The 17,124-nt window shown below is 60.9% G+C and overlaps 1 protein-coding gene across 1 annotated transcript in view; it reads left to right on the top strand.

The window, feature by feature from the left end:
• The window catches only part of LOC114508849 (CUB and sushi domain-containing protein 1), a 416,019-nt gene that overhangs the window by 256,099 nt on the left and 142,796 nt on the right, over positions 1 to 17,124 (top strand). The window contains exons 18-24 of the mRNA XM_036011116.1: positions 1,834 to 2,021; positions 2,624 to 2,812; positions 3,804 to 3,920; positions 5,751 to 5,966; positions 9,740 to 9,928; positions 13,589 to 13,758; positions 16,577 to 16,733. Coding sequence (XP_035867009.1) covers positions 1,834 to 2,021; positions 2,624 to 2,812; positions 3,804 to 3,920; positions 5,751 to 5,966; positions 9,740 to 9,928; positions 13,589 to 13,758; positions 16,577 to 16,733 — 1,226 coding nt within the window. The remainder of the gene's footprint in view (positions 1 to 1,833; positions 2,022 to 2,623; positions 2,813 to 3,803; positions 3,921 to 5,750; positions 5,967 to 9,739; positions 9,929 to 13,588; positions 13,759 to 16,576; positions 16,734 to 17,124) is intronic.

Below are 17,124 nucleotides of genomic sequence, written 5' to 3' on the forward strand. Positions count from 1 at the left end.
GTGCTTTAACATCTAAGGAGGCATCTCACCCGGAGTTTCAGGCTCAGTCTTTCAGGGGCATTTCCCCAGCGATGAGTGACCGCTGCTTGACTGGGCGAGTCCTGGGTTTTCATACTCAGAATACTGTGATGTCTCAAACACAGAAAAAGAAAATTACTATTTTATTTCTGGTTTTTACCCACTGTCTAGTAACTGAGGGTGGCCATACAGGGAAGGTTTTGAGCAGGAGTTGCATTACCTCTTAGTCATTCTTTGCATTTGAAGTTACAATTTCTGTTACTATTTGCTTCGGAGGGATAATAGGAGCCTCCGCAGGATTCTCTGTCTCCGGGCGAAAGGACACTTTGTGTCTGCCCTGCTGGAGAGAGGCCGGTGCGCACCCCCTTCCTCCTGGGGCTCATTGCCCTGCAGTCTCTCCGCCCCTGCTGCCCCTCGAGAAAGATGCGAGAACTCCGTGCAGATACTTCCAGTGAGGTTTACTCTGTGCTTGTCCAAACTTTCGGAGTTTGAGCTCGGATAACTGAGAAGCCGCAGGGTTGCAGAGCACACTAAAACAGTGAAGGACAAGACTCCCCGATTCAACCCAAACGCCCAGCCCGCGGGCTCATCCAGCCCCGCCACGTGGTGCCCGTGATGTCCGAACCCCTCTTCAGGGGGGATGGGGGGCAGGGGCCCCTCCTGGGTCAGTTGGAAGAACACATGGTCGTGCACTCGCACTGGGAGAAATCCGGGACTGAACGGTGAGCCGGGTTCGAGTCTTTCCTCTGTTCAGCTTGGCCGGCGCATTCCCTCCCTCCTCCTCCCCACGCACACGCAGACCGAGTGCATGGGTGGGCTGTGCGGTTGTCCTCCGAGCGAGCCAGGCCCCCCACGAGTTCCCGGCTCCCTGGGGCCAGCGAGGCCCTGGAACCGGGCCGGCTCCGCCAGCCCCGCGGGGTGCGTGTTGGCAGGTTGTCCCAGTGCCTGCAGCGGCACCCCCCGGCCTCCGGGGGGACCCGCGTGGGAACGGCTGTGTGTAAACATCCCGCCCCCGCTTTCCAGAAGCTCAAGTCCTCCCAGGAGACAAGTTAGGCACTTTCTGGAATCCACTCACCCCTTGCCAGTCTTGAGAGCAGCGCCCGGTCGCTGCAGCGGCGCTCGGCTCCGCCTCCCCAGACCCGCGCGGGCTCCGGCGGCCTCCGAGGCGCGGACTGATCTGCGCCCGGAGCGTCCGAGCACCCGGCTGTCCCCCTGCGGGAGAGCGGGTCCTGCGCCCTGCCGGTTTCAGGGCGAACCTGGCCGTGCTACGCGGGCGGCGGTGAAGACGATCCAGTTTCACTATTGTTGATTAGGGACCTAGCCGTCCTTCTGGTCTTTGAAATCATCTTTTATTTCACAATGACTGTAGCCATACAACACGATCCGAGTTTCAGGTGCACACTCCCGTGACCCACCAGGCGGTCAGCCCCCCCCCCCCCCCCAAATCCCGCCCGCGCCCCGACACCGCACAGAGCTGCCAGAACACCGTCGACTGCTCGCTCGTGTGTGAGGGCTGCCCCGGCGGACGGCGGGTTTGTTTTGGAGCCGGTCGCCGCCCCATTTGGAGTCTCTGGTGTTCCAGGCAGGGCACGCCGTGGGAGGGGGGGTGCGGGGCGTGGCTGGACTTGCAGAAAACGTGCTGTTCTGTAACATCCCGGGTGTCCACGTTCACGTAAGTGTACGGAACTGCGCTACGTTAGCTGCATTGCGGGACACGGGGGTTTCCCCGGTGGATGGGCGCAGCCGTTACAGGGGTGCCTGAAAGTTAACAGGTCACGCGTTTGTTGCTTTTCTGACCGACGCCCACGCGCGCAGGTTCCAGACGGAAGTCAACTACGACACCCTGGAGGTGAGGGACGGGCCGGCCAGCTCGTCCCCACTGATCGGCGAGTACCACGGCACGCAGGCGCCGCAGTTCCTGCTCAGCACCGGGAACTCGCTGCGCCTGCTCTTCACCACCGACAGCAGCCGCGCCAGCGTGGGCTTCCTCATCCGCTACGAGAGTGAGTCGGTCCGGCCCAGAGCCCTGCGCCCGGTCCCTGCGTGCCCCACCCCCTGTGCGTCCGTCCTCATGCACCGCGTCCCCTGCGCATCTGTCCCCAGTGCCCCCTGCGCGCCACGTCCCCACGTGCCTCCAACCTGGTGCCCGGGGAGCTCTGGTGGAGCCCAGGGAGCCCAACGGGCTCAGTCCCGGCGCGCAGGGAGCTCTGCCCCGCGTGACCCCGAGAACCAGCTGGAACGTAAAATATTAAAGGAGGGGGGAGGGGAAGACACGGAGACAGAACCTGAGACAGGACTTCAACTTCGTTCAGCGCGTTTTGACTGATTTTCAAATGAAGGACGGTGAGATTCGGAGTGAACGGGACACTCCGGTTTGCACTATTATGTAGCAGCCGGTGAACAGGGTAACAATGTTCATCTCCACGGAGATCGCGGCCGAACAGTGGGATGATACAGTGTGCGCACGGATACATCACTGGGGCCCGGGGCGTCCTGTTCCGGGACTGACCACGCCTGCGGTTGTTTCCTGCGGGCCGCGGCCCGGATCTTCTTTTCCCGCCGCCGGGGTCGGTCCTGACGCGCTGCGTTCTCTCCGGGCTTGTAGGTGTCACCCTGGAGTCGGACTCTTGCCTCGACCCAGGGATCCCGGTGAACGGGCGGCGGCACGGCAGCAGCTTCGGGATCAGGTCCACCGTGACCTTCAGCTGCGACCCCGGCTACACGCTCAGCGACGACGAGCCGCTGGTCTGCGAGCGGAGCCACCAGTGGAACCGCGCGCTGCCCAGCTGCGACGGTAGGCGGCGCCCGCGGGGCCGGGCCGGGCTCGCGCACACACGCGGGCGCGCGCGCGCGCACTCAGCTGGTGGGCAGGGCAGGTGTGCTGGGGGGGGGGGGTGGATACAGAAGGGAGGCGAGACTCCTCCTCCCGCAAAGGTGTTCTAAGCGGTAGAGCGCGCGTTCAGAAAGGAGCAGCGGACTATCGTGGGCTGCCCCTCAGCTCTGTCCGCCCCCACCCCGCCCTCCGACGTGTGGAGCCGAGGTGCACACGCAGCTGAGTTGCACACACAGCTGAGTTGCACACGCAGCTCGGCACACGGCACTTGTGGAGGCAGCGCGTGAGGCGCGGTGGGAAACGTGCAGGTCCCACCTCCACAGCCCCGGGTTCCCTCGGGTCTGGGACCTGCCACCGGCAGCCGCCGCTGGGTCCGCACAGCTCGCCCTTCTGCCCCTGACCTCGGCCCTGCGCTGCCCCACTGCCGCCTCCCGGTCCGGTCTGGCGCCCACGCCCGCACTCACCGCACCGGGTCCGCCCGGCTCCCCTCCCTCCTCCTTCAGGCCGGTCCGTGGAGCGCAGGCTTGGGTACCCAGTGCGCACGCCCGCATTTCCGCCCGATGCTGGTCAGCATCGGGTCTCACGTGTCCATCACGGACTAGTTCTCGGTCAAACCGACTGGTCCCAGAATCTTCCTCCACCCCCTCAAGCACGTCACACTCAGGCTTAAAACCTCCCGGTCACCCCGCTCCTTCTATCTCATTGTGGTGCCCGCACGTGGGGAAGGAGGAAGCCCTCCCAGCTCTACCCTCAACCCCAGCCAGGTCTGACCTGACCGCCCTCCACTGCCACTGCGCGGTCCCTGTCCAGGGTCCTGGCTCCTCCCCCTCCGCCACCCAGCCCCGCTCTCACCGCGCAGCCGGGCCACTCAAAGGCCGCTGGAAGCTGATCTTATTCTAGCTGCCGCTGTTGTGAACCGAGTGCCCCAATAACACTGCCTTACTGTTTCAAGCCCTCTGTGGAGGCTACATCCACGGGAAGAGTGGGACGGTCCTCTCTCCGGGGTTTCCAGACTTCTACCCGAACTCTCTCAACTGCACGTGGACCATCGAGGTGTCCCACGGAAAAGGTAAGAACCCGGCGCGGACTCCAGACGCGCGGCCCAGTTCGCGAAAGAGAGAGAGACGAGCGGAGGAGGGAGAGGGGCGGATGTACGGATGAGCGCGATAACAGACCTCGTCGTGCGTGGCGTGGTCTGTCTGTTACTGTTTGTTACCACGAGACTTTAGGAGGTCCGAGGTCTTTAAGTGGTGGGCGCTGCAAGCGAAGGCCGATTTGTTGTCTTAGTGTCTGGTTACCAGCTAACCTGGCTTTGCGTGCATGAGTGGGAGCTTGCAAGTGGGGTGTAATGGTGAGGAAAAGGAGCAGAGATTCTGTGAGATGTGGGTATCGGTTAAACGGAAGGAAGTAAGAAGAAATGAACTAAACCTCTGATTTCCGTGGTAGATCTAGGACGCTTCTTTGTACAGGCGTGTTTTCTGGTTGCCCAGGACCGTCACTCCTGATAAGTCACTTCATCCGCACAATCCAGGGAGGACCCACGGAGTGGGTTACACTCACTCACTTTACGGACAAGCACAGTGCAGTCCAGGGCAATGTCCATTTTGTACAAGAAAGGTAGTTTACAAACATTCGGTTTAGGAACAGATCTTTTTGTTTGTTTGTTTGTCTGAACTTGCTGTTCTTCACAGAGTAATGTGGAACTTTGGTCACATGAGTATTGTGCAGACCCTGTCTCCCCACTTAGACCTGAGCCCTGCTTGATGCTAAACCGACATATTTAGTTTCATGTGCCGAGTTACGTTATGCCCTCGGGAATGCGTGTTAAAAAGAGTGTGGCCTGAAGGGGATTAAGAGTAAAGAGGAAACAAGTTATGGCCCACCAAGGTTTGGTCGTCATAAACACAAGCGTCTGTACCCCAAAGAAGCTGCTCGTAGCTAACGCCGCTGACTTGGCTCTGGGGACGGAGAAGCAATCCTCTGGGGGCGCAGTTCGTGGGGGCACGTCAGCCTGGGGGCCGCAGCCCGGGGCTCAGAAGATGTCTTCCCTGAGGTTGTAGGTTCGTGCGTGGGGCGCCCGAGCGAAGCTCTTCTAAAGGACACGCGTTTAGTGTAATGTAAACGGGGGAGCTGTCCGGTCCGTCCTTCCTTCTGCTGTCCCTCAGGACCGGGTGTCTGTGTCTGCCGGCAGCCTGCTGTCTGCCTCCTTCCCCGTCTCGCTGCCGCAGTATCTCTGTCTCCGTGCAGCATGTGCGTCTGTATCTCTGTCTGTGTCTGTAGGTCGGTAACTGCATCTCTATCTGTAACTCTACCTACATGTGTGTCTCTATCTGTATCTCTATCTGTATGTCTGTAAGTGTATCTACATCTGCATCTGTATCTCTATCTGTGTCTGTATGTCTGTAACGGTATCTCTATCTGTCCCTGCATCTATATCTGTAGCTCTATCCGTATCTACACCTGCATCTGTATCTCTATCTCTATCTGTATCCATATGTCTGTAACTATATCTACATCTGTGTCTGTATCCGTATCTACACCTGCAAGTGTGTCTCTGTCTGCATCTGTATCTACATCTGAATCTATGCTTACGTCTAACCTTACACTCCTATATTCTCCAGCATGTATTCATTTTTACTGTTCCTCCTGCTTATCTCTTTCATTCCTAAACACACTCTCTCTCTCCCCATTGTCTGTATCTTCATGTTTAAGCTTCAGGGTTAGGTGTACATGCCAAGACTAAATTCCAATTCAAGACCGATGTCTCTGAGCCCAGAGGAAAGGGTCCCTGGGCAGCTGGGCTCCCTCCCCCACCCCCGTCTGCCTGGCTCTCATCTCTCTCTCTCTCCCCACCTCTTTCTCTGCCCCCGCCCTCTCCCACCCCCGCCCTGTCCCCCAGGCGTTCAGATGATGTTCCACACCTTCCACCTGGAGAGCTCTCACGACTACCTGCTGGTCACGGAGGACGGCAGCTTCTCGGAGCCGGTGGCCCGGCTCACGGGCTCGGTGCTGCCGCACTCCATCAAGGCGGGCCTGTTCGGGAACTTCACCGCCCAGCTCCGCTTCATCTCCGACTTCTCCATCTCCTACGAGGGCTTCAACATCACCTTTTCAGGTGCGCCGGGCTCTCCCGAGTTTCCTGCAGGAACGGTGCCGTGTGGGGCGGGGGGATCTGTGTGTGGTGCGTGAGCCTGGGGGTGTGACTGCAGAGAAGGGGGCCAGGGGATCGGCACTGGTTGTCGGGGGAGGGGGAGGCGTCTGCGGACACCCACAGGCGTCGGCCTGCAGGTTCTCGGTGGACAGGAGGCGCACTGGCACCTTCTCCGGAGAAGCCCTCCCCCTCCACTCCTGGTCGTCAGCTCGGTCAGGAGCCCCGCGGGGACGGTTGGCGCCTGTCAGGAGGCGTCCTCAGGGCTGCTGTGCTGCGGTCATTTTGGCCGCTGCCCTCCGGGGGCCGGCGCTTGCCCTCACCGTCAGGGTGGAGGACGTGTGAACACACACACAACTGAGGACGGGTCTCTGCATGACTCTAACGCAGACACACACGGTGACAAAGTGGTTTCCGAAACCGAGTGGCCTCTTCCTTTCTAGTTACCAGACACGGACGGCGTCCGGGAAGGACTTACGTTGCTCCAGACACTGTCTGTGTGGGTTCAGGTGTTTCCTTTGAGTGGTTCCGGGAACAGCATGACTATCCTTCACGGATGAAACGACGCAGACCCTGGACTGATCAGACGCGTACGAGACAAACCTAACACCACAAGCACTTGCTGTTCACAGAGCACGCGGTGGCCAGGCGACTGCCAGGCCCCAGGGAGACCCGGCCAACAGGGAGGGCCTCGCTGCTCCAGCTGGGCATCGACGCGTGTCAGCAGGGCCAGGGTCCGACGTCCTGCTCATTCGGCAGCCCCCGTCCCTGATCACGGGCAGTCTCTCCCCCCTCCAGCTCCCTGAATCCCTCCCCGACGCCCCACACCTCTCAGTAGAGCCTTTGCTACCACACCCGAGTGTTTATCATGGCTCCTGCTCTACGACTACAGCTCTCAGTGGGAGGGTCGCCGTGCACCGTCCTTGTGTTGCCGACGGCTTTTACCCGTGTCTTCTCCATCCCAGGCATTGATCGGTGGCCACTTAATTGCTAAGTAGTGCGTCATCATTAGCAACATGCCAAGTAAAATCTTTCTCTCCACTTTGGGGAGGTGGCATTGACCAGTTGAAACAGCATCTAAACGAAGGGTTTCTGGTGGATTTTAAGATGCCCTGAACTGCTTTATACTTCCTGTAATCAGGACCAACTGCCATTTATTTTCATCTGACTTTGTTGACTTTCCCTGGGGTTTCATCGCATTTGTGGGGCTTTTAGGGTGGACTCAGACCACTTATTTCTTGCAGATTCGCCATCATCGGTGGTAATCATAAAACCGGCCACCTCTTACATGAAAGACACAAATGTCCCTAGCACTGACACCCAGACCCTCTCTCTATAGACTCTCCCTCAGTGGGTCTCAGTGAGTGCCACCCTGAGAACGTGGCTCCCTCCGTCCCTTCCTGCATCTCGGTCCAAAATGAACTTGAACAGAATCATCAAGGACAGAGATGTCAGGGATGCAAGCCCACGATCTCCTCTATCCAGGGGGGTCCAAACTTTCAGCATCTCTGGGCCACGCTGGAAGAGACAGAGTTGTCTTGGACCAGACATTAAATGCACAAACACTAATGAAACCGGATGAGCAAAAACAAGGTTTTCAGTAAATTTGCGGCTCAGTGTTGGCTGCATTCACAGCCGTCCCAGGTCGTGGGGGGCCTGCGGCCTGCGGGTGGGCCTCCCCTGCCTCACCTGGTGCAGGTCTTCCTCCCGAGTCTGCGAGGTTCCCGTCTGTCCGCATCGCCTGTGCCCGGACGCTGTCCCTCCCTGCCCGGAGCTGACCAGCAGCCTTTCTGTCACCAGAAATGGAGTGCAACTCTGGGCTTTCTGCTTTTATAAACTCGCTGAAAAACAAACAAGCAAACAAGAGCAAAATCCGCTGTGTGGGGTCTTCGTAGCTTTGAGGGAGGTTTGAAATTCTGTTAAACATTGAAATGAGCAGGGGAACGGTTTCGAACCTGGGGAACAGTCTGTTTGCCCCTGGCGTGCAGAGCGTGACCTGAGGCACCCGGGTCCCTGTCACCGGTGCTGCTCCATGGGCTCAGGGACACGCACCTAACAAAGCAACACGCCTTCGACTGCCCAGGCAGCTTTAGGGCGAACTTGTCCTTTGGGTGCGCCTGAGGAGCAACGCCGTCGAGACGGTTTTCTCTTGGAAGGGGCTGCAGATTGTCCCCGGTGACACGCATACGATGCAGGCGATGTTTTAAGGGTTCACATACATAGTGGCTTCGTTAGGGAGCATTTGCCCTCCCGGGGACCTCCCTGCTGTTTGTGTAAAATCAGTACACTTTCGACGGCAGCTTTTCCCTGTTGGTCCAGTTTGTGTGTCTTTCCTAGACGGGTTTATTAACGCAGCCCCCCCCCCCGAGTGTGTCTCCCCGAGAGTCCCCCGCAGACGCCCGGGGGCCCACTGTGGGCCGCAGCCCCCCTCCGCACGCGTCCCCGAGGGGGTGAGCCCAGTGCCACTGCCCCCAGCGGCCTCCCCGCGCCCCAGGCCCCCTCCCACACTTCTCTGTGGTCCGGCGCCCTGCGTGCCAGCCTCCTGCGATGCCACGTCACGTCCCGGCCATTCTCTTCACAAGATGAGAGCTTGGACAGACCCGGACTCGGCAGAGCCCCAGAGCAGCTGTGTCACCGAAGCAGGACAAGGGGGTCTAAAAGGCCTGTGCCCCAGACGCCGACCGAGAAGCGCCATGGGGGAGAAGCTGGGGCGCAGAGTCCCGCTTGCCGAGGAGCTGAGACGCCGGTGACTACGCGCGTGGATGACGGAGACAGGCAGGGGGGACTGGACCAGACTGTCCTGGGGACAGCAGCGGTGGGTGGGGGGGCTGGACTTCACACGTGCACGGGGAATCCCGAAACCAAGGCGCAGAGCTTGGGAAAACTGGAAAGATGCAAGTGGGGAATCCGAGAGGGGGGCCGATGGGTTCTAGAAATCCAGCCCGGCCCCCCCCCCCGGGGAAATAACACCCACCCTCTCACCTACCCTCTTCGAAGCTCCCACCACCCCCCCAGCCCCTCTCGGTGGCCAAAGGCTCAGGGACCGGGCCTGGGGCCAGGGGACAGCCAGGGAGCCCCTGGGCCTGGAGGCAGACACCGGAGGCTGAGGCTCAGTGGCCAGCAAACACGAGTCACTGTCCTCAGCGTCCTGTCCCGGGTCTTCACCCCCACGCGCAGCCATTTATTGCCCCTGCATTAAGCGCCTCCTTCCTGAGCGGACCCCTAAACACCTAGAAGCTGCTCGGGTGCTCTGCACTGCGCTTCAGCAGAACGTGGCTCGGAGATTGGGGAGGGGCGGGGCAACCCCGTGGCTCCTCCCCGCAGGCTGTTGGGGGGGTGACCCCGGGACAGGAAGCTTCGGCGGGGGTGCCTTTGCGGCCGGTCTCCGAGGGTTTGAGCTCCGTGTCCCAGTGGCTCGGCGCCACCGGGAGAGAGGACAGTAGCGGACTTTACACGCCGGAGAGAGGAAATAACTTCCCGCTGCGGAGGTGACGGTCTTGAAATGGTTCCCTCGGTTTGCTGCGTGCCCGGGTGCACAGCCCGAACCCCCACGCCGCTCGTGACAGGGGCGACCTCCGAGCGCGGAGGAGAACGGCTCGCCCCGCGGTTCCAGCAGGGTTTGCGAACGAGTTTCCGTGCACTGAGTCACTGTGCGTAACAGCGCGGTTTGGTCTCGCCGAATATGATATTGGGTGCCGCCCCGGTTCCCACGCCCCTGCTGCTCTCTCTCCTCCCGCCAGAGTACGACCTGGAGCCCTGCGACGACCCCGGCGTCCCGGCCTTCAGCCGCAGGATCGGGTTCCGCTTCGGAGTCGGGGACGCGCTGACCTTCTCCTGCTTCCCGGGGTACCGCTTGGAAGGCGCCACCAAGCTCACGTGCCTGGGCGGGGGCCGCCGAGTGTGGAGCGCACCTCTGCCAAGGTGTGTGGGTAGGTGGCCGCACACTTTCATTTCATTCATCCAGCGGGACGGGCGCGGCGTGCGTGGCCGGGATGCGGGGTGGGGGAGGGGCGAGGGAGGGGGTGGGCAGGTGCGGGGCGGGTCAAGGCGCGCGCCTGAGCTCCGCTGGTGCCGCAGGGTGCCAGCCTCTGGCCCTGCTCCTCCGTCTGGAAGGTCGGCTCCTTTCAGCTGTAAAGCTTCGTGGCTGGAGGACAGTGGAACACAACAAGTTCAAGCACATTTATTAGGGGAAAAACAGACAAACGACCGCTGGAAACCATGCTGTCACAAGACCACTTTTGACCGGATATGTTGATGGAAGCAGGGAGTCTCATCCTGGCTGCTGTGGCTCAGTGGATTGGGTGCCCACCTGGGAACCAAAGGGCCGCTGGTTCGATTCCCAGGCAGGGCACACGCCTGGGTTGTGGGCCAGGTCCCCAGTAAGGGGCGTGGGAGAGGCAGCCACACATTGATGTTTCTCTCCCTTCCTCCCTCCCTCCCTCTCTCTCTAAAAATAAATAGTTACTCTCCCTGTCTCACTCCCTTCCCCTCTCTAAAAATAAATAAATAAAATCTTAGGGGAAAAAAAAAGAAGCAGGGAGTATCTCCCAGTACAATGGCGGTAACAACTTAAAATCTATAGTTTTCTGTGTCTTTCAGTGTGCTTCCGGGCCCCTCTGCCCCGCGGCGTGGCAGAAATATGAGCGCTGGACTAGCTTTTCCAGCGTGCTCTTGAGGAATTCAGGGATGCTTCTCCACCAACCCACTCCTAAAGGAAACAGAAGCACCACATTTACCTACCAGTCTTAACATAAAGTCAGAAAACGATGGCGACCACAGCCACACACGTCCATCGGACTGGTGTCAATTCAAACACAATGCATTCTGGAAATCGAGGGAAGACACAAAAGTTATGCTTTTAAGAAAGGGAACTAGTTGCGTGGCAATTTGCATGATAGACTGAGGACTATAAAGCAGCACAAACATAAATAAAACAATAATCATGCCCACTTTATGGATGCATGAAATAAAACACTGTACTAAAACTGATTTGCAGAAAATTAACATACCGAATCTGCACACCGTACAAGCCGCCTCATGCCCTCAGAGGGGACTGAGCACCCAGGAGAGTAGGGGCTCCCCAAACTGCGCTGGGGCTCTGGGGTCGTGCAGTCCTGCCCCCCACCCCGTGTCCCAGGGCGCCCGCGTGGGCTTGCAGGGCTGGGCACAGGTACGTGCTGAGTAAACGAATCGTGGTCGACTGTGTCCCTAGAACCTGTATCTTGTCTCCGAGTGATGGATAGTAGCATCGACACGAGTGCGGACTTCATTCCCGAGGGGCGGGGGCGCAGTGGGGCGTGGGAAGGACCCCCGTCGCTGGAGGCCAGAGCCACGGTGCTGCCGGCCCACAGGGGCCGACCAGCCACAGCGGGCCAGTCAGGGTCCCGCACTCACTGGTCTGTTCACCCCCGGCTCGCCCCTCATGAGCTCCGCTCAGGGCGCACCCGCTTTTTAAAGAGCCCTGGAACCCAAACCCTAGTCAGAAAACAGGGGAAATTAATTAATCTTCAGGCTAATGTTTGTCTTCCCTTGCGTCCCAATGCTGAGAAGTCCGCTTTCCGGCCCCGCCTCTTTGGCGAGCGGCCGGACCGCGCCAAACCAGAGCGCGCAGCCGGCCACGGCACCTGCCGGCACCCTCGCGGGTTTCCCTCGCGCCGGAAACCGCCCGTTGCTGCTAGGGAGTGTTCTTCCCCCCTCAGTGGTGAGGCATTTTCTTTCAAACTTTAGACGGAATGGCTAAGAGGACCTGAACTTGATTTTTGCAGTTTCCTCTATCGATCACTGTCCCATTTGATTTTGAATTGAAACCCCTCACACGGCGATCAGACTCCAAGGAGTTTCCCCTTCTTTCCCCTCACGTCTGACGTTTGTAACTCGTTGGAACCCCCGCAGCGCCCCCCACTGGGTGGACCAAGAGGGACACTGTTTGCTTCGCTGTTTGGTGTCTTTTCATTTGTTTGGGCTTTTAAGGTAAAAACTCCCTCCTTCTTCAGGGAAGAGGAGGAGTCAAGGAGGGCCCCTCCAGGCCCCCTGGATTGCTAGGCTGCCCCGAGGAGGGCATGCACCGAGGGCCGCGCTGAGTCTGAGGTGCAGAGCCGCCGCTCTGTGGGCGTGGGTGCCCGGCGTCCTCCGGGTGCCCTGGGAAGGAAGAGCGGTCCCCGCTCAGGGACCGCCCAGCCCCGGCCTGAGGACGGGCGCCTGGCGTCAGGCAGGGGGCGCACCACGCACCACTTTCTCTGTGAAACTGTTTTCTGAAACGGTGTCGTTATGGCGTCACACGTTCATAAACAGAGCAGTGAGTGTAGCTGCCACGTGTAAACAATTGTCATAAAACCCCGTACCTTCACCGGGTCCCCAGTTTCTGCTGGTCCTTTCTCACCTCTCCCCCCGGCTCCCCACCGAAGCCTGCGGCCATGTCCTCACGGGAGGAGGGAGGGGCGGGACGGGTGGCCCAGGCGCTCCCTGGTGTCCCCCTGGCTCTGCTCCCAGCCCCTCCACGTGAGGACACACACGGCCCACGTGCACAAGCCCCACCAGCCGAGCCTGACTCTTTGGCCCGTTTCTTCTGGCGGTGGTTCAGGGCCACAGGGGGCGGGGAGGCTGGTTCCGTCCACTGCCCGCCTCTTCCCCCCACCCCCCCGGACAGCTGCACCGCACCGACTCTCCCGGTCCAATGGGGCCGCGTGCCTGCAGACTCCAGCTCCAGTCGTTGACCTTTGCAAAGGCACATGGGGTGCGGCCGGCAAACTGTTCGATGGGGCACCCCGCGGGGCTCTGTTATCTCACACACGGACATGCACGCGCGTCAGCAGACACGCACCCACCCACGCACACCGCGCACCCACCTTTAGCGACTTCACTGCTATATGGTCGACCCTTTGGGCTCCCAGAAGTTTAGAGCTGACGGACTTCTGACCTAACCTGGTCGGTGACGCTTCCAGGTGAGGGGACGGGTGCCGGAAGGGACCTTCGCCCGTGTCACAGAGCGGGGCGCGGTGCTCCTGTCTGCCTGGACTAGAGGTGGTTTTATGCAAATGCGGGCACCAGCGAAGTACCCTCAGCGGACGGCAGAGGGCGCGCTCGGCCCGGGGCGCAGCGCACGGAGCTCGGGGCGGGGACGCGGGCGGGGGGCTCGGCTGCGCTCAGAATTCCGGTTACACGCGTGCCGCGAGGCGGTGCCTGCAGCTGGAAACACGGGGCAGGAGCACGGATGGGACGTGGAACTGGGGGCCGTTTCACGAGGCAGGAATGAGGCGAGGAGAGGAGACGCGAGGCCCAGGGAGACAGCAGGGGCTCGGGATCCACGGACTGTTCCAGAAGCCGTGGTGGGACGGCGCCCCGCTCCCGCGGAGTCGGGGCGTCCTGTTACAGGAGATGGGAAACCGTGCCAACGGGATGGCTGGGGGCACCTCTCCGCCCCCCCCCCCCCCCCGCAGTCTGTGGTCGGTCGAAAACGCTACTCCGTGAAAGCAGTGTGGGGATGACGCGCCTCCAGGGCAGAGGGGGCTGTCACCGCTGAAATGCTTTTCCGGGAGAACCCGCAGCCCCGCGCTGAACCTCTTTCCCCTGCGGTGCCCGGTCTCTTGCAGCCGAGTGCGGGGCGAGCGTCCGGGGGAACGAAGGCGCGCTGCTGTCGCCGAACTTCCCGGCCAACTACGACGACCACCACGAGTGCATCTACAGCATCGAGACGGAGCCCGGGAAGGGGGTCCGCCTGCGCGCGCGCAGCTTCCGGCTCTCGGAGGGGGACACCCTGAAGGTAGGAGGGCCGGCCGTGGCCGCGCTGGCGTCTGCCCCGCTGCGTGCCCAGACCCGCGTGCACGCACGCGTGTGTTCGCGTGTTTTTGTACGAGCACATCCTTCCATCTTGAGCTGGAAAGGGGTGGGGGGTGGCGTGTCACTCAGTGGAGGGTTCATAGACTTTAAAAATACCGTATTTTGCACTGCCTAATGCGCGCTCTTTGTCCACATTTTTTATAGAAAAATAAGGGTACGCATCATACATGGGTAGTTACCGGGACACACAATTTCTCGTACCTGGTAGTCTGTCCTGGTATTTTATGATTATTTGTTCCATACCGTTTCTTGCACCATAATTCATTCAAAAGTAAATTCTAAAATTCCTTTATAACACACAAAAACAAGTATCAAGATATAAATAAATAAGTAATTGGATCAAAAGCTAAAACGAAAGATTTTTTTTCTTTCCTGAAAGTTTGGGCCAAAAACGTGTGTGTGCATTGTACGCGGCAAAATACGGTATCTCAGTCCGGGTGCCTGGATCTAACGTCATCGGTCGGTCACTTTGGGGCGATGACTGAATGCCTTCAAGACTCGGCTTCTGCCGCGTCAAAACACGCGAGGACGCCCGCGCTTCCGAGTGTGCTGAGGGCGACGGGACGTAACCAGGTGCGCGCTTCCAGCCCGCGCCCTGCGGGTGCAGCAACAGGGCAGTGTCGGGGGGAGGCCCCTGGGGCGCAGCCCTCCCGCAGCCGCCCCCACCTTCCCGCGGTCTCCACGATCAGAGCTACAGTGATTTGGACGCGATGGTGGAAATGAGCTCCACCACTGTCATCCGGGCCGCAAAGCAGGGCTCACGTGGAGAAGCCCCACGGGACACGACGCGGTCTCCGTGAACTGCAGGACCCAGGGATGTGCTGGTGGGCGGTGCCGCAGCCCAGGGGCCGGGACGCAAGGTCTGCGGCTCTGGGAACGCCCACCGGGTGCCACGCCCACCAGGTGCCACGCCCAGCGCACCGCCCACTCCCTACACTGGGGGCCGGTAGCCCCCAGGGGCCCGCGTGGGTCTCTAGAACCCCACCTCCACAGGGAGACGCCCTGCAACCTGTGCAGCCTCTGATGGAGCCCCACCCCCTCTCCTGGGGTGATGGCAGGGAGCTGGGGGCCCTCCTGCGGCCGGGTGGGGAACAAGCGTGTGCAAAGCAAGCCTCGGGGCAGGGAAGGCAGAGGCTTTGGACAGCGGAGTCAGGGTCTGGGCGTGACCCAGGCCTCGCCTTGCCTGGTGACCTGAGAAGTGGCCAGTGGCTGGTGTGTGGCCGGGGGCGGGGGATCTCGGCTCATTCCCCCTACGAACATGGGGTGGGGTCCGTTCTTACATCTCATAGGCGCTCCGGTGCGTCCGCGTCTCGGGCTCTGCCGGCCCTGCTCTCTTTACACTGCGAGCACTAAGCGAACACGCAAAACTCCAGCTCCAAGGCGACCGTTAGCACCCTCCCGTTGGTCACCCACCCACGTGCACAGGGACGAAGCGGCGTCCAGGGCAGGCGTCCCCAGAGCCTCACGGACACAAGCGCCATCCTGCTCCACGTTCGCCCGCGTCTCCGTGCGGTCGCTCCGAGGGCGGCTCACTCTGGGCTCCTGCGTTTCCTAGGCCTTCGGGAGCCTCGTGCCTGCCCCTGCGGCCCAGAGAATGGACATTAAGACGCTGGTCTCAGACAGGAAACCAGCATTTTCTGGGTAGCTAAAAAAGATGTGTAATGTGTGTCATAAGGAACCGCTTCCTGAGTCCTTCGATAGCCTGGAGTTCAGACACCGGACGGCCTTCGAGGCCGACTGTTCAGGAACAGGCACCTGCACCCCAGGGCAGGCGGGAGAGCGGGGACCCGAGTGAGACGCACACGGGTGAACGTCACCGCGGTGGGGAGGCGGCTCCTGTTCACCCGGGACCCGGGACGCGGCAGCTCTCGCTCGCTGACTGGAACCAAAAGCCAGCGCATCTTGCCTCCACGTTTACCTGCAGAGACACGGCCTGTCCCCGCAGACGCCCGAATGGTTCTCAGACAAATGTGTCCTGCCCAGCGGGTGTGAGTGGCACCCGCCCCTCCCAGGCTGGAGGAACTCGGAGCAGCGCCGGATCCTGTCCCCAAAGCCTCCCCTCGGGTCCCCGCACGCCTGCTCCTCACAGGGCCCATGGGCCTGGCTGCGGGCCCCTCGGGGCACCCACCTGGCTTCCCACAGGGCTGGGAACGGGGAGTCGGGTACTCAGTGCTCTAGGGCAGGACGGCATGGCCCCCTCTCCATGTCGCTGCCCGGGGGTCACTGTTTTCTATCACAACCCACCCAGGACCACAGGCACTCCAGGGTCTGTACTGCACGGCGTGACGAGGTTTCGGCCGGGGGTCTTCCTGAACTTCCGGACAGACACTCAGAAGGGAGGGGTGTCCTGCACAGGCAGGGCAGCTCGGAGAAGACCCCGGGGACTGGAGTGTTGTCCGTCCTTCCAGCCTTTACACGTGGATGAGGGGGTGCCCGGGGGTGGGGAAGCGTGAGCCGTGGAACCCGGACACGCGACAGCATGTCTATTTAATGTTCAGTGAACACAGAAAAGCCTCTCCCGGCGGAGAGCGTCAAGCGCTCTGCTCACAAACGGGTTTTCCGTCTCCCTCGCCAGCGGGAAGGAGGGAGCAGACAGAAAGGGCCAGCGAGCCACTCGCCCAGGCGGCTCCCTGCAAGGGGCGCCCTCTGAGGCGCCGTCCCAAGCCGCTCCTGGCCGGGACGGCGAACCTAGAGCCACCGCCGTGGGGCAGGGGGTCTCACGCTGTGACTTCTCGCACTAGGTCTACGACGGCAAGGACAGCGCGTCGCGCCCGCTGGGGACCTTCACCGAGAGCCAGCTGATGGGGCTGACGCTGAACAGCACGTCCAACCACCTGCGGCTGGAGTTCACCTCCAACGGCTCGGACACCGCCCAGGGCTTCCAGCTCACCTACACCAGTGAGTAGCCCCCGACGCCGGCGGCCTCCCGCCTGTCCCCAGGGCGCACCTGGGGCCTGGCTGGCGCAACCTCTGTCCCCTGCCGATGTTTCCCGGGCGTCCCCACTGGGTGCCGGGCAGCTGTTTAACGCTGCACACGGCTGGCCAGGCAGCGCATTTAGAAGCCTCACTGGAGGCAGCAGTTTGAATGTGTCTGTTTGGAGGTCTGGTGTTTTTGGAGTCCAGTGGCAGAAGAGAAAATACCTGACGATGTTCAGGGCCTCTGGGCCGAGAAGCATTGATTGCGGTGCGGGCACTCGGAGGAAACTCCTGCTCGAGTACGGGAGGCAGGAGCTGTGTGTGTCACGTGTTGACGGGGTAGTCTTCACCTGCCTGCCACGCATTGACACTT

Source organism: Phyllostomus discolor, chromosome 11, assembly GCF_004126475.2.
Source record: "Phyllostomus discolor isolate MPI-MPIP mPhyDis1 chromosome 11, mPhyDis1.pri.v3, whole genome shotgun sequence".
NCBI lineage: Eukaryota > Metazoa > Chordata > Mammalia > Chiroptera > Phyllostomidae > Phyllostomus > Phyllostomus discolor.